Raw genomic sequence first — 14,466 nt, forward strand, 5'->3', positions numbered from 1 at the left:
GAAAGACAAATGAAGCTCCTAACCCGTGCTGAAGGGAAGAGAGGGCTCACAGAGGAAGATATCAAAGTTGCGTTTCCCTCCTGACAGCTGCTTTCCCTCCCAACAACTGCTTTGCAAAGAGCTGGGAACGTGCTCAGGGCTCCTGGCTGGGAGCACGCAGGGCTCCGAGGACCTGAGGAGCAAGGTCTGAACTGCCAAGCACACCTGGACCCAGAGCCAGAGGGAATTCTGCTCACAGCTCTGCCAGCAGGTGACATCCCAGAGGTGAACATCCCACTTCCCTGCGAGGGAGAGCGGAGCCAAGCCCATGCCTTGGAGAACTTCCCAAAGGCAGGCAGTGCCCTGGATCCCATGCACACCTCCCTGCCTGTGCACCTCCCAAGCTGAGCTCTGCCAGGCACAGCACAAAATTCAATTTAGCCCCAATTCAATTATCATTTTAATTATGCCTCCAGCGCAGGTACTGAAGGCCTTTCACAGAAGTGCTGCTCCAAAGCGTTCTCGCTCTCCTCAGAAATGTTTTCAGCACCTCTCTGCCTTGTTCTTCCCCATTACCCCTGTGGTGGGTTAAGGATCATGGGGACCAGGGAAACTTCACTTGATTTAAAAGATTTTAAACCCCCCTGGGTTGTTCACCACTGCAATGCAGGCTCACCATGGAGTTGGACAGGTGAGTATCAACCAAGAGCAGAAAGCACCTCCACAAATGTTCTCCCTAAATGACTGTATTCCGGTTATGCCATGTAAAATTTTCTGCAGTTTAGGTTTCTCATGCCGAGGAATATTTTCTGAACAAACTCCAAACACATTCTGCTTCCAGTCCCTTTGTTCCAGTGGATATAGATCTACCTGTCCAAAGAAAGTGTGTCTTTGCTGACAGCCAGGAATTTTAATCAGCTGAAGAATACACCACAAACCCCCCAGATCTGGACAATAACATCTGGAACACTTATCCCATTTTCCCTTAAAAAAAAGCACAGGATTTGGGAGAGAAAGATTCCTTCTAAAAAAAGGTCAACATTTGCTTTGGTAAATAAAAAGTTCAGATGCATAACAGGGTAAGTTGGTATTTGCAACTTACAGAACAAAAGTTAATCAGATTTAACATAAATTTAATGCAAAATACACAATGCTGATATCAGTCCTTTTAATAACTATGTATATATAACAAGAATAAATATACAGATCATAGTTGTTGTTTGGGGTGTTTTTTCAAATAGACTCAACCATAAGGATCAAGAGAATCTACAAAACAGTTAAAATTCAGAATCAGAAAGAACTGGGAAAAAAAAAGAAAATAAGCATTTGGCCTCTTCATACTAATTTCCTTTTTCTTTACATTGCTCAACATTGCTTCTCAATTTGAGTTCTAATCAACAACCACTTCACAGCTCACATTTTATGAAATAATGCAGTTGATGCAATCAAGTCCAGCAAAATGTTTCCCTAAAGATGTTTCCATCATTCACATTCCTTTAAAAACACACACACACACAAAAAAAGGCTCTGACTTCCTCCATCACTATTTAACAGCAAAAATAAACACACCACTGCATCTTAAATCATATTCAGATTAAAACAGAAATAGAATCTTTCTGGGGTTTCTTTCTGCTTAGCACAACATGTCTTTGTCCAGGAGAGGGGGGAAAAAATACCCTCAACCTGCTCATTTTTCTGCACTTGACAATAATGAGCACCAAATAAATAAAATTCAGCCTATGGAGACACAAATCATAACCCAAAAGCTCATCACCATGTGCAGTGGGGGGCAAAAACGCCTCCCAGACCCAACCCGGTAGAAAACCTCTTTCTGCTGATGAATATTTATTTCATTTTCATACTTCCAGGCTCCCCTGCTTTCTATGAAGGACTGAAACCAAGCTCCTTTTTGACATTATTCACCCACAATATAGCTATGGACTTCGCTGCCCTGAACACCACAATGCCAACAACAGAGCATGTGAGCAGTCCTTATTAAAAAGACATTAAAAAAAAAAAAGGGGGGGGGGGGGGGGAGGAGGGGGTTGGGGATATAATCCACATTTTCATAAAAAAAAAACCCGACCGGAACACGCATTTTATCCGGGCAGAAAAATCTCAACACCGCCTCGCATTTCCCAGCCTGGACGTCCCTGCTTTCATTCCTGTGGATGCTGCGCGCCTATATCCCCCCGCTCCGCGAAGCCTTTAACCATTTTATCCCCATTTCATCCCCATTTCAAAAGCGTTTCGCCCCCCGAAGAGGAGGGCTGCGGGACAGGGCTGCGGCTCAGCCCGGCCCCGGCCGTCGCACGGAGTTGCCGGCAGGTCCGGTCCCCATGCCCGCTGCCGGCCACACGTGCCCCTCGGGACATTTTGGGGGGTTCGCCCATCCCTGGGGGATGCCCCCCAAGCCCGGGCATCCCGTCCCCTGCTCCCACGGATGGGGGTGAGCCTGGGGCGGAGCACAGCCCCTGGAGGGGACTCAGCCCCTGCCAAGGGGGCACAGCAGATTTTGGGGGGCAACAGGCTGGTAAGGGCGGGGGGGTTGGGGGGGCGCACAGCCCGGTGCGGGAACAACAGGCTGCACTGGGGGGATGGACGGGGACACACAGCGGACTCGGGGGACACCAGCCCGGGGGACTACGGGAGGGGGGACCCCCGGCAGAGCCCCCGGGGAGAGCGGGCTCCTCGAGGACACAGCGACAGGCGCGCCGGGAGCAGCGGGCTCCGTGCGCCCGGGGGGACACGGGCTCTGCCGGGCTCCCCCCGCCCCGGGGCTCCGCGCTCCGCTCCCCGCCCGGGGCTGGGGGGATGCTGCCCCGCCGCCCCCTCCCTGTGCGCTCCGGGGCAGCCCCCGGCCGCCCCCCTCCATCACCACAGTGCCCCCACGCCGCCACCCCTTTCCCGCCGCTGTCACCCGGGGGTGTCCCCCTCTCCCTTCCCCTCCCCTTACCTGCGGCTTCTCGGGCGGCGGCGGCCCCTATGCCGGTGCAGCAGCTCTCCCTCTCGTCCTCCTCCTCCTCTTCCCGCTGCTCCCGCAGCCGCCAGCCGGGAATGGGGGGGGGTAGAGGGGGCAGTACCACCAGCGGGACCGTTACAGCCGCCGCTGCGGGGACTACAACTCCCGGCATGCTCCGCGCTCCGCAGCAGCTCTCCGCCGCTGGCCGCCCCGCGCGAGGGATTATGGGTAGCGTAGTCCGTGCTGCAGGCGGGGGAAGGACATAAGGCGACAGGGCCCGGACGGGCGCGGGGCGTGCTGGGAGGTGTAGTACAGGATGGGTAGAGCCGCCGGACATGGCGGGAGTTGTAGTTCAGCGAGGCATGACGGGAGCTGTAGTCCGAGGAGGCTGACGGGCGGCAGAAGGCCGCTCCGGGAATCCCACCGGGCTGTGCCAGGTGGGGCTCCGGGGCGATCCGCGATCTGATCCCGGCTCCGGGAGCCCCTTCCCGGATAACCTGGCGAGCGCAGGGCCGCGGTCCGGGAGGGGAGCGGGGAGCCGCGGGCCCGGCCTGGCGTGCCGCCCCCACAGAGCTCTGCCTGTGGCTCCTCGCGCCCACAGCAGCCTCAGCCTGTCGGGGCAGGGAAGGAGCAATTCGGGAGGAGCTGCAGAGTGCCGTGGGTCTCATCCCACGGGAGGGACGCGAGGGCGCTCCCCCGCCCCAGCCCCCTCACGACAGCGGTTCGGTGGGGATTGGCGCCGGGAGTCGCGGGCCCCGAGCCCTGCAAGTGGAGCCTGCCCTGGGAACGGGGACAGCGGTACCGGGGGTCCGCTCCCTGCCCCGGGACGCGCTGCCCTGGCTGCGGGGCATGACAAACATCCCTCCCGCGGGATTCCAGCGGCACCAACGGGACACGCTCGGCTGCAGGAAAAGGAGCTGCCGAGGGATTTCACCAGGTGCCACCTGTCCCGAGAGTGGCGATGACGGGAACAGCAAGTTCTGTCCCCACGTTCAGCTTTGAACCCCCAGAGCTCCCTGGAATCTGGGGAGACCCCCTGTGGAAGACAGGGATTTCCTGAGACGTGGGAAGAGTGTTGGAAGGCTGTGGCTGGGATGGAGATCCTCACCAGGCATGAGCCACAACAGGCAGAGCTGGAGGAAAAACAAACCAGAGGCATCGAAGTTCATGGATTTTATTAAACAACACCCCACTGCTGTGGAAAACTGCGGGGGGAATCCAGGATCTGGCTCTTCTGAGCGTGTACTCCCACATGGCATCCTCTCCTTTTGCTGGCTGGAAACCCTAGCTAACAAAAAAAAAAAAAAAAAAAAAAAAAGACCAAGCCCCCCCAAATCCCCCACTGGCACCGTTTCCTTCCCAAGAGGAAAACCACAATGGAAAAGTTTTGAGAACTAATTCCAATTAATGTCTGTTTGGAGAGGTAGCCCAATAACCCAGGACAAACCCAAATTTCAGCCCAAATCCTTTCCTAACGGAACATTTTTCCGAACTCATGGCAGGGCAAAGCTGGATTTCCAAATAATTCCCGTGATTTTGGGAATATTCAGCAGCGGCAGGATGTTTTGCAGCCCCATAACCAGCACGGGGGGATGCACAAGGCTGTGAGTGTGGCCTGGCTGAGTGGGTGATTCCCATTTAACTCCTTTGGGATCGTCCAGCAGGCCGCTGGATTAATTTAATTCCTTCTGAAAAATGAATTAAAGCCAATGCTGGAGTGAGGGAGAGGAGGGGAAAGGGCTTCACATTGAAAACCATGCTGGAATAGAATTTTTTAATATATATTAATTGTTGCCATGTGCTCAATAAACATATTTTATTAACGACCCAGCCTCAGCTGTCACCTGACTTGTGTCTTGACTTCCCCAAATAATCCAACCTCATGTCCCAGAGCCCAGGACAGTTCTGATTCCTGCCAGGACAAGCCTTGATTTTGTTCGCTCCATCTGGAAATTTATTTCAGACAAGCACTTCGGTGCTTAAAACTTGGATTTTTCCTGTTTATGCTTTTTGGCACCAGACACCTCCTCAGACCCATTCCCAGCACCAGAGGAAATTCCTGCATGCCCCAGGCATCGCTCCCTGTGCCAAGCTCGGTGTGGAGCAGCAGCTTCCCCCCCTCCAGACCCCCAAATTCGGGGGTCCTGCTCGGGTGAGCCTCTCCAGGGTCACCCACAGTGCTGGATGTGCTCCGTGTCCGGAAGAAAGGCAGGATTTGAGGAGAGAGCGCGGATGGGAGCTGCTGGATAAATCACGGGCACGCCGGCCGCGCAGGCGCCGGGCAGCAGCTTTTTGGGGCTAAAGCTCTGGGAAGCGGGGTTTTCCCGGCGGGCAGCACTCGGGGATGCTGGTGCCGGACTACAGCTCCCGGCGAGCCGCGCGGGCGGGCAGAGCCGGGCGGCGGGAGCGGAGCGCAGCGCATCCCGCAGCGGGCACCGCCGCCTCCGCCCGGTGAGTGAGGGATGCGCGGGGCTTCGGGGAGCCGGGGGCGGCGGGCCGGGGCACGGAGAGTGCCCGGGGGACCGGTACTCAGAGGGGCGGGCTCCCGAGGGGGGCAGAACCGTGCAACGAAAAGTGGGTACGGAGCAGGGAAGACGTCAGGGATGTGGGATGAGGGCACCAGATGTGGGTACCGAGGGACTGTAAGCAGAGTGGGATGAGGGTGGTGGCACAGGGCTGTGAATGCAGAGGGATGGGGGTACCTGGGGGTGCCAGGGGATGGGGGTATCCATGGGCTGGGATTTCCTGGGGATGTGGCAGTACAGGTGATGGTACCAGGGCTGCAAACGCCATGGGGACCTGGATACTCGGGGGTTCAGGCATTCGGTAAGGCAGGCACAGAGGTGCTGGGAGGGTGTTTGTGGCTTGCCGTGCCCCCGGAGCTGGTGGGAGATCCTGGAGGCCATCCCAAGCTGCCGAGTTCCCATCACTGGGAGCTGGGATTCCCAGTGGATACGGGGGCCATGGCCAGGGAACTGCTCCTGCCTGTCCCTGGGGGTTGGCTCTGCTCGGGGACTTGGGGAGCGATGACTTCATGGCCTTATTAAGGACTCATTTCTATCCAGGCAGGGAAAATAAACAAGTGTAGGTGTCGTTCAGCATGGAAAGTTACTGGGGCTGTGGGGACGCACTGCCTGTTTTCATACACAGCCCGGATTTCTCCACTTACCTCCACGGACTGATAATCCCTAAATCCCAATGAGATTAAAGGCAAAAGGAAAGGTGGCCAGAGCGCCTCCTTCGCGACATTTCCCAGATGACAAAATCCCACGTCGGCCTAACCCTGATTAACCCAGGCACTGAGCTCATCTCCCAAAAATACCAGGAGCAGCAAGGGTGAATCCCCATCCCTAGAGCCATGGGTAGAGCCGGGGTGAGGCAGGAGCTGCTGTTTTAACCCCATTATTGTTCCCATCCCAGCAGATCCGGCGAAGCCTGCGGCAGCCATGGCGCTGGTGAAGAGTGGCTGGCTTTGGCGGCAGAGTAAGTGCCATCCTTGAGCTTTCTGAGTTGGGAGCCCTCCAGAAAAGCCCGGAGAGGTTTGCTGGGAAGAGGTGGGGTGTGGGGGACACAAGGAGCCCCAACCTTGACAGGTAATCCACGACAGCAGGGAGATTGTGGCTCAGCCGCTCGCGGATTTACGTCAGCGGAGAGAGGGGCTGCCTGCCATGAAAACACACACAGCTCTGTGTCCGGGGCTGGATCTGCTCCCGTGCGCTCGGCAGGGCAGCACCCAGTGGCCTGATGGCTTTTTTGGCAGCCTTTTCCCGCTTACAGCCACCTGCTCACACTGCCCCGGATGCTTGTGCCAGGCACAGGTGTCCTGTGGGATGCAGCGGCTCACGGGTGGGATCCAAGTGTGGGGGATGAGATTGTGAGCGTGCCGGCTGTGTCCCACTGGGCTCGCTGGGCTCCTGCACCCGCTCCCTGTCCCACCAGGCTCCATCCTGCGCCGCTGGAAGAGGAACTGGTTCATCCTCTACCTGGATGGCAGCCTGGTTTACTACCACGACGAGACACAGCAGGACATGGACGGCCGGATCCACATCAAGTACAGCTGTCGGGACGTGCGGATCGGCCGTGAATGCAAAGGTGAACCGAACCCCTCGCTCCCGAGCCCTGCATTCCCAACCCCATCCCACGTGTGGCTGCATTCCTCTCAAACGAGGCTCCACCTGTGCACATCCAGCAGACCCCCAAATCAGCCCATTAATAACCCCAGGCTGCCTCGTTCACCCCTCCTCGCTCCCAGCCAGGAGATGCTGGATGGTCTCTGCTGTTGCTTTTCCTGGGGAAAGGAAGGAGGGAAGGAAGCAAGGAAGGAAGGAAGGAGGAACTCTCCTCCTGGCTTGTGCTTGTAACAAACAGGATCCCACGGCCCTGACTCATCGCTCACGTCTCGCACAAACAAGGGGAACAAAGCAGCAGCTTGGCGGGCCCCGCAGCCCACGGCCGCCACACAAAGTGCCTTTCTTGGGCTGGGAGTGGCCATGGGAGCACAAACCCACTGCTTTGTGCTCACCACAGGGTCCTGCCAAGCTTCAGGATGGGGGAAGACACACGAGCCTCAGGGAGTTAAGATTTTGCTCTTGCTGGAGCTCATGATCCCACTCTAGCAATAAGCATCTCCTGTTCCTACAAAATTTGGGTGCGCCCTGGCAAGTTTAAAGCACAGGCAGCTCGGCCTCATGGCCTCCAGCAGCTTTTTGGGGGTTTGCTGCCCTACCATGTTCTTTCTGCCATGGGGGTGGAGGTTTCTGCCCATCAGCTCATTCCTTGTGTTGGCTTTTAACCTGTGAGAGCCTGACTGCATCCTCCACGTGGAGACAGAGCCAAAACTAAACCCACCAGCTCTTGTGCCGGGAGGAATTTGGAGCCTGGGGAGGGTCTGTGGGACATCTCCTTGGCTGAGGCTGGATCCCACCCCATCCCTTTCCTTCCCAGACGTGCAGCTGCCCGAGGGGAGGAGCCGGGACTGCCTGCTGACCGTGGTGCTGCGGGACGGCTCCAAGACCACGCTGTGTGCAGAGAGCGAGGACGACGCCGTGTAAGCGACTTTTCCATCCCACTTATCCCAGCCTGGAAAGGGCCTGGGCCACAAGAGAGCCCTGGCCCGCTCTCACCACATCCCACCCTTGGTTAAACCAGCCCCCAGCCCCTGTTCTCAAACGCATTTGCAGGGCCAAAGGTGCAGGAGGAGATTTGGGGATCTCACTGAATAATCCAGAGCCAAAAGCAGATGGTTTTAAGCAGTCAGTCTCCTGATGGGGCAGTCTCCTCATGGATAAGAAATCCCCTCTTGGCTGACTGAGGAGAAGGGTTTTCATCACTATTTGGAAATAAAAAGTCTGACTGTGAACTCTCACTGGCTTGAGGCAAACTACCCTTTTTAGCACTGTTCCACTTCTGTTTATTTCTAAAAGAAATTAGAAATTAAATGTTAAAAATAATTTTATTTTTATATAAATTGGTTTTTTTAAAATAAAAATTTTTAAAATTAGCAGTGGCAAATGTTCAGCTGAACTTGGATGGAGGGAAACATGCTGTGGCCAAGCAGAACTTCATCAACTGAGCTTGACCTCAGCTGAGTGGAAATTCATCCATTATGTGCTCTTCCCCCAAATTTAGGTGTCCTTTTCCTGCCTGCCCTTGTTTTAGCCAGTGCCATTCCCAGGGATTGCCCTGTGCCCATCCCTCTGGTGTTGGGTACCTCCCAGCACATTCCCAATCCCAACTGTTAACCCAGCACTCATGTAATAGGGAATTAAAGAGTAGTGCCACATCCAGGTCCCCATGGGGAGGAAGGGGACAATTCCCACCCCTCCAGCACCCACCAAAAATGAGTGCCTCTGTTTTGTTTGCAGTGCTTGGAAGATGGCCGTGCTGGAGGCTAAATCCACCCCGGTGAGGCTTTGTCCCCCTGAGCAGGGACACCATCCTGGCATGGGATTTGGGATTCAGGATTTGGGCACGGAGAGGTTACCCCAACCCTGAGCTTGCTGGGGGGCTCCCCAACACCCACAGTGCAGCCTCGGGGCGCAGGGAGTAAATTCCCTCGAGCCACAGGGAAGAAGGTGGGGATGGGTTGGATACCACCACTGATGGCAGGTGACAGAGCCACAGGGACCCTGTGCACCAGTGGAGGGTGACAGGGACACAAGGGACACAGTAAGGACACAAGAACACTGTTAAGGTGACAGGGACACCATTAAGGGGGCAGAGTTGATGTGGTGGGTCACAGTTAAGGTGACAAGGACACACAGTTAAGGTGACAGGGACACTGTTAAGGGGGATGGGGGCAGAGGTGAGGTGACAGGAACACAGCTAAGATGACAGGGACATGGGTAAGGTGACAGGGATGATGTTAAAGTTATAGTGAGACAGTTAAGGGGAATGGGGACACAGTTAAGGTGACAGGGACAGGTGAAGGGAATGGGAGCAGAGTTAAGTGGCAGGAACATTGTTAAGGTGTCAGGGACACTGTTAAGGTGAGAAGGACACTGTTAAGGTGACAAGGAAGGGGCAGAGTCAGCGTGGCCTGAGCACAGGCTGTCCCCAGCCCTTGGGACTGCTCAGATTCCCCTCCCAAGGGACCCCTCCCTGCCGGGGCAGCCTGACCCCAAAGTCCCCCACGGCCGCTGCCGCAGGTGCACGTGTATGACCCCTACGACGACGACTACTACCAGACCGTGCCCCTGGACTCCCACCAGGCCGCCTACATCAGCTCCGGCCACTATGGCCACCAGTACGGAGGTGGGTGGCCCAGTGGCCCCGGGGGGGAGTGGCCAAGGCCATCCCTCCCCCACTCACACCCGTTTTCCCTGGCAGCTCCCGGCGTGACCCACGTCATCGTGCGCGAGGATCCCTACCGCGTCTCCGGGGACCAGATGGCCCTGGGGCTGCTGGCCGGGGCCGCCACCGGCGCCGCCCTGGGCTCCTTCATGTGGATGCCCTGCTGGTTTTAGTGCCCACCAGGCTGGGCCACGGGCTCCCTTTGCTCCCCAGCCCTGCCTTGGAACCTGACCTGAGCACCCCTCAGCCCCTCCAGAACACCCTGGGGACAGACTTCCCCACACACCCTACCCCCAGCCCTAGCTTCTGCATTAAATAACCCCCAAGTGCTTCAGAGTTCCCCAAAAGCCACTCCAGAATCCCACAGCACCCGATTCCCATTGGCAAAGTGCCCGGGAGCTGCCGGGGCTGTCGGCAGAGCTTCCCCATCCCAAATCTCCACAGGGAGCTGGCTGCAGAAATTCCAGGTTTGGGAGAAGGGGGACAGACTTATTTAATTTGGGGGGAAGTGGCTGGAAGTTATTTGACTGGGTGAACCCCACAATACAGAGGCTTTTAAAGTGTTTTTTTGGGGAGAGGCTCCAGCACCAGAGAGCACCACAGGGATGCTCAAGAGGTGGGTAAAAGATTAAGGAGGATGAAAACCTTTGCAGGATTTCCACTCCTTTCCAACTTGCACAGGTCCCCTGGGCCTGGCCAAATTGGAGAAATGTTGCATAACCCTCAGGAATTGGAGTTAAACCCCTGGGAATCAGGCTGAGAAGAGCCCAGGGAATATCCCATCGTCTCCAGCTGAGTGGGAAGGACACACAGCATCCTCAGTTTCATACTGATTTTTGGGGAGGGGGAGAAGGGCAGCTCTCCACGAGGACCAGGGAGCCTTTCTGGCAGCCAAGCCGGGATCTTCACAGCAGGGATTTGGGACTGAGGGGGGACACACAGTCAGGCCAGGGGACAAGCAGCAGCTCAGGGTTTTGGTTGGGCGATGGAAGAGGTGAGGAACAGCTGCCAAGTGTCACCCCTAAGAGGCAGGATGATATCCTAGAACCACGACTAACATTGAATTTAGGAATTACAAGCCCCACAGCTAGATAGAAAACCACCAGTGACACCAGCACCCCAGCCTGCTCCTGCCTTTAGAGCCCTGGGTCAGTTCATCCTTGTGCCCATCAGGGAATTGGGATATCCCAACACACCATCCTCATCCTCTCCTGCACTCCCTGCCTCCTTCCTGCTGTGCACCTGCTCCCAGAAAAGAGGAAAAAAAAATACAAAAAACCTCTTTGAAGTCTAATAAAGGTAGTGAAAAAACAGCCTGTGGGTGAGTGAGGATGAGGAGGGAACGCTTAGCCTCGGCCACCTCCGGGAAGGATTGTGTCTCCCTGGAGAGCTGCCCAGGGGTGTCGCCACCTCCCCTTGGCCTCACTGCCTTTCCAACCAGGAGTTCCAGCCTCTGGGTGTGGCACAGAAGGGACAAAGCTGCCCAAAAAATCCTGCTCAGCTGCAAGAGAACCACCATTTGTGCTGGCAGAGCAGCTCCTTCCTCTGTATCATGTATTCATGAGATGAGGCATCTCCACTTGTGAAGGGCCAGCACAGGGTCAGGCACTGCCAGCCCCTGAGGTGGTGGAACACAACCCCTGGTTCTGTTTGATGTGCAGAGCAGAAGCCACACCTGGCTCCCAGCTTCTAAGGCAGGGGTTCAGCCCCTCCATACCTCTGTTAATTCCAGCACAAAGCCCAGCTCTCAAGGACGGGGGAAGAGAAGGATGCACCCCACTGCATCCTCACCCTGGTGCCTGTGAGCCCGCAGCACTCACTCACCAGCACCTCCCTGTGGCACTGCCGATCCTGGGCCATGGATCCAGCCCCCACAGCTACTGCAGCTGCGAGGGGGGGGCACAGGAGTGAAACAGCTCCTGTGACACGGGGCCACTGTCCCCATTCCCAACCTGTGACACATCCCAGCTGCGTGTGCTGGCATCCCAAAATCCCCGTGTACTGGGCTGATCCCCCAGTCTGGGCAGCACAAAGGGGGGATTCTGCCCCTGTGCCCAGGTGAGACCTCACCTGTGGAGCTGCCTCAGCCCTGGGGACACAGCAGCAGCACCTGGAGCTGCTGAAGGAATCCATGGAGCTGCTCCAGGGCTGGAGCCAGGCTGGGAGAGCTGGGGGTGCTCACCTGGAGAGGAGAAGGCTCCAGAGAGAGCTCAGAGCCCTTGCAGGGCCCAAAGGAGAGGTGGAGAGGGATTGGGGACAGGGGATGGAGGGACAGGACACAGGGAATGGCTTCCCACAGCCAGAGAGCAGGAATGGATGCAATATTGGGAAGCTTTTCTGAACAATCTGTGTCAGGGCCTCACCACCCTCACAAGGAAGAATTTTACTCTAAGATCTAATTTACCAATCCAATATCCATTTTATGGTTGACCTGGTGCATAATCCCAGGTGAGACAGATTGGGACATGGAAAGATCTGGAAACTTGTTACCAATAGCAACATGACCTAGAAACTGTCCATTCTTCCCATGCCACGTCCAGCTGCTGACCTGTAGAAACTCCTTTTCCCGAGCTCAGACACCCATGCTCCTCATCCCTGCAGTACCTGAACATCCTGGAACTGTTCCTGCTTCTCTCCTGCTGTGCTGGTCTCCCAGAGATCCAGGGACATGGAGCAATCCAGGCTAGGACAGTGCTGGAGCAGCCTCCAGCAGCAATTCCCAGGCTCTTCATGCTGCCGGTGGCAGGAAGGCCCTGCACTAGGGAGCTAAATGAAGGAGCAATTAAATATGATATAAATACTTTTGGAAGCACAAACAATTGATCCACAGCCCACAAAAGTACCTGGCTTGGTCTGCTCCACCCAGGAGGGACTTCCCAGGAGCTGTGGTGCACGGAGTGGCGCTGGGTAGGAGCAGAGGGACAAGGAATGCTGAAGGACAGGGATCAGGGCTGACCTGCTGTATTCCCATCTCCCATCCAGACTCGCAGCACTCCTCTCTCCCAGCAGGGAGAGTTGCTGAAGCTCCAAACACGGAGCAAAGCTCAGAACAGCTCCAAAACCCCTCGGAAAAACAGGATCTGCAGTAAGGAGCAGGCACGAGTCATTAGAGCCCATAGTGCTCACAAACTGCCTAGAAAATTAATCCCACAATATCCCATGGCACAGGAATCAGCTGGGGGCCATGTGACCCTCGCTGGGATCCAAACCCACTTCTCTGGAAATCAAACAACTCAGGAAATGTCAGGATCAAACCTCCTTTTTTCATACAGCCCCCCTTCCCAAGCTGGGATAAATGCAGGAAAGGTCAGTGCCAAATCACCAGTGCTGGGAGTATGGATATATCCGATTTTCTCCCTTCTCTGTACCCGAGGAGCCCCTGGCTGTGGGAGAGACACTTCAGTGTTTTAATTAGCAATAACTTTAATCAAGCCTTTAATAACATCCTAATTCCAGACGTGCTCTCCGGGTGGCCAACAGCAAGCATTCAAATGGCTCTAATTTATATCCAAACCCTCAGAAACAGGTGGCAAGCCTGGAAAATTCGATTTGGAAACAGCACCAGCAGGGCAGAGCTGCAGGGCAGCAGAAGCATCATCACCCAGCTGCCTCCAGCCCTTCCCTACCACTCATCCTCCCGGGAAGGGCAGAGCTGTTAATTCCACAGGAGTTTAATTCCCGACACACCCAAGCCCAGCCTTTCCAGCATCCATCTGGGCAGTCAGCTACATTCTGCTCCTACAAGAGGATCCTAAATATTTTATAAAAATCCGTATTTGACTTCACCACGCACTCGGTCCAGGGTGGGGAAGGGGAAAATTATTAAAGAGGGGAGGAAAATAAAATCGGTATTTTTGCCAACTGATGAAAAATCAAACTGATGAAAAAAACAATTCTATTGGTGAAACCCCAAGCCCAGTAAGCCTAGAAAGGCAGAGGGAAGAGCAGCAGAGGAGGAGGCAGCACAGATGGGAGGCAGAGGCTGCTCCGAGGTCCGGGTGTTTGCAGCTGCCTCCCTGACTGCAGGAGCGCTAGCAGCCTGTGCCGCAGCTTGCCCGCCCCACTTATCTTCCTTTGCAGCTGGGACATGCCCAGCATGGAGAAAGGTGCTGCTGCAGCAGGTAGGGAGAGCCCTTGCACTTTGATTTGCTGAGCATTCGGCCGCTGGAAGCAGAACTGCAGCGAGGGGACAGCTTGGCTGCTGCAGCAGCTCTGCAGATGCTGCCAGGTGGATGCTGTGGCTCCTCCAGCCTGGAAACATCGGGGCTGGCCCCACCAGCGAGCAAAGAAGCCATCAGCACCCTCCAACCCCAGCCAGATACTCCCTTTTGGATTTTGGAGCTGGGCTGGGAGAGGGAGCTCGACCCAGTGCAGCCATGAGCGAGCAGCCAGGAGCACCCTCTGGAGCTGGTGGGTGCTTCCCACACATTCCCTGCTCCATAGCAGCCCTGTCCCTGCAGCTTAATCTAAACCCCCTTCATCAGAGGGAAGCTGGGAATTGGGATCCCAGTGGAAGGTGAGAGCCCAAGGCTATCCACGGCAGCAGCCTGGAGGAATCGAGGAGGTGAAGGTGGTGTTTGCAGAGGCTCCCACCCAGGGCAGCACCTGGAGGTGCCGGCTACAAGGAAGGGAAGCTCCCCCTGGTGACAAAAACCTTCTCCAGGAACTCGTCCCCCCCACATGACTGTTCCCATATCCCTAATTCCAGCACATCTCCACCAGTACTTTCCAGC

General features: G+C 55.9%; 2 protein-coding genes across 5 annotated transcripts in view; one reads left to right on the forward strand and one right to left on the reverse strand.

Moving 5' to 3' along the window:
* Positions 1-3,128, reverse strand: part of FAM168A (family with sequence similarity 168 member A) — a 128,958-nt gene extending 125,830 nt beyond the window's left edge. Inside the window, exon 1 of one of the 2 annotated variants that reach the window (XR_013339444.1) lies at positions 2,936-3,128. The gene's annotated coding sequence lies outside the window, so the exon portion shown is untranslated. The remainder of the gene's footprint in view (positions 1-2,935) is intronic. The other variant, XM_077781204.1, reaches the window with a different exon arrangement.
* A 2,169-nt stretch (positions 3,129-5,297) lies between these two features.
* PLEKHB1 (pleckstrin homology domain containing B1) lies at positions 5,298-11,046 on the forward strand. Of its 3 annotated transcripts, none has more exons than XM_021550105.3 (7): positions 5,298-5,392; positions 6,365-6,424; positions 6,881-7,033; positions 7,886-7,988; positions 8,806-8,845; positions 9,589-9,694; positions 9,770-11,046. In XM_021550105.3, exons 2-7 carry the CDS (start codon positions 6,388-6,390, stop codon positions 9,904-9,906), a joined length of 576 nt encoding a protein of 191 aa, XP_021405780.2. In that variant the 5' UTR covers positions 5,298-5,392; positions 6,365-6,387; the 3' UTR covers positions 9,907-11,046. The 3 variants fall into 3 exon arrangements, with proteins under 3 accessions (XP_021405780.2, XP_021405781.2, XP_021405782.2); XM_021550106.3 differs by having other exon boundaries at positions 5,320-5,392; positions 6,362-6,424; XM_021550107.3 differs by lacking the exon at positions 5,298-5,392 and adding an exon at positions 5,471-5,519 and having other exon boundaries at positions 6,362-6,424.
* The last annotated feature ends 3,420 nt before the right edge of the window (positions 11,047-14,466 follow it).

This window comes from Lonchura striata, chromosome 2 (genome assembly GCF_046129695.1).
Source record: "Lonchura striata isolate bLonStr1 chromosome 2, bLonStr1.mat, whole genome shotgun sequence".
Taxonomy (NCBI): domain Eukaryota; kingdom Metazoa; phylum Chordata; class Aves; order Passeriformes; family Estrildidae; genus Lonchura; species Lonchura striata.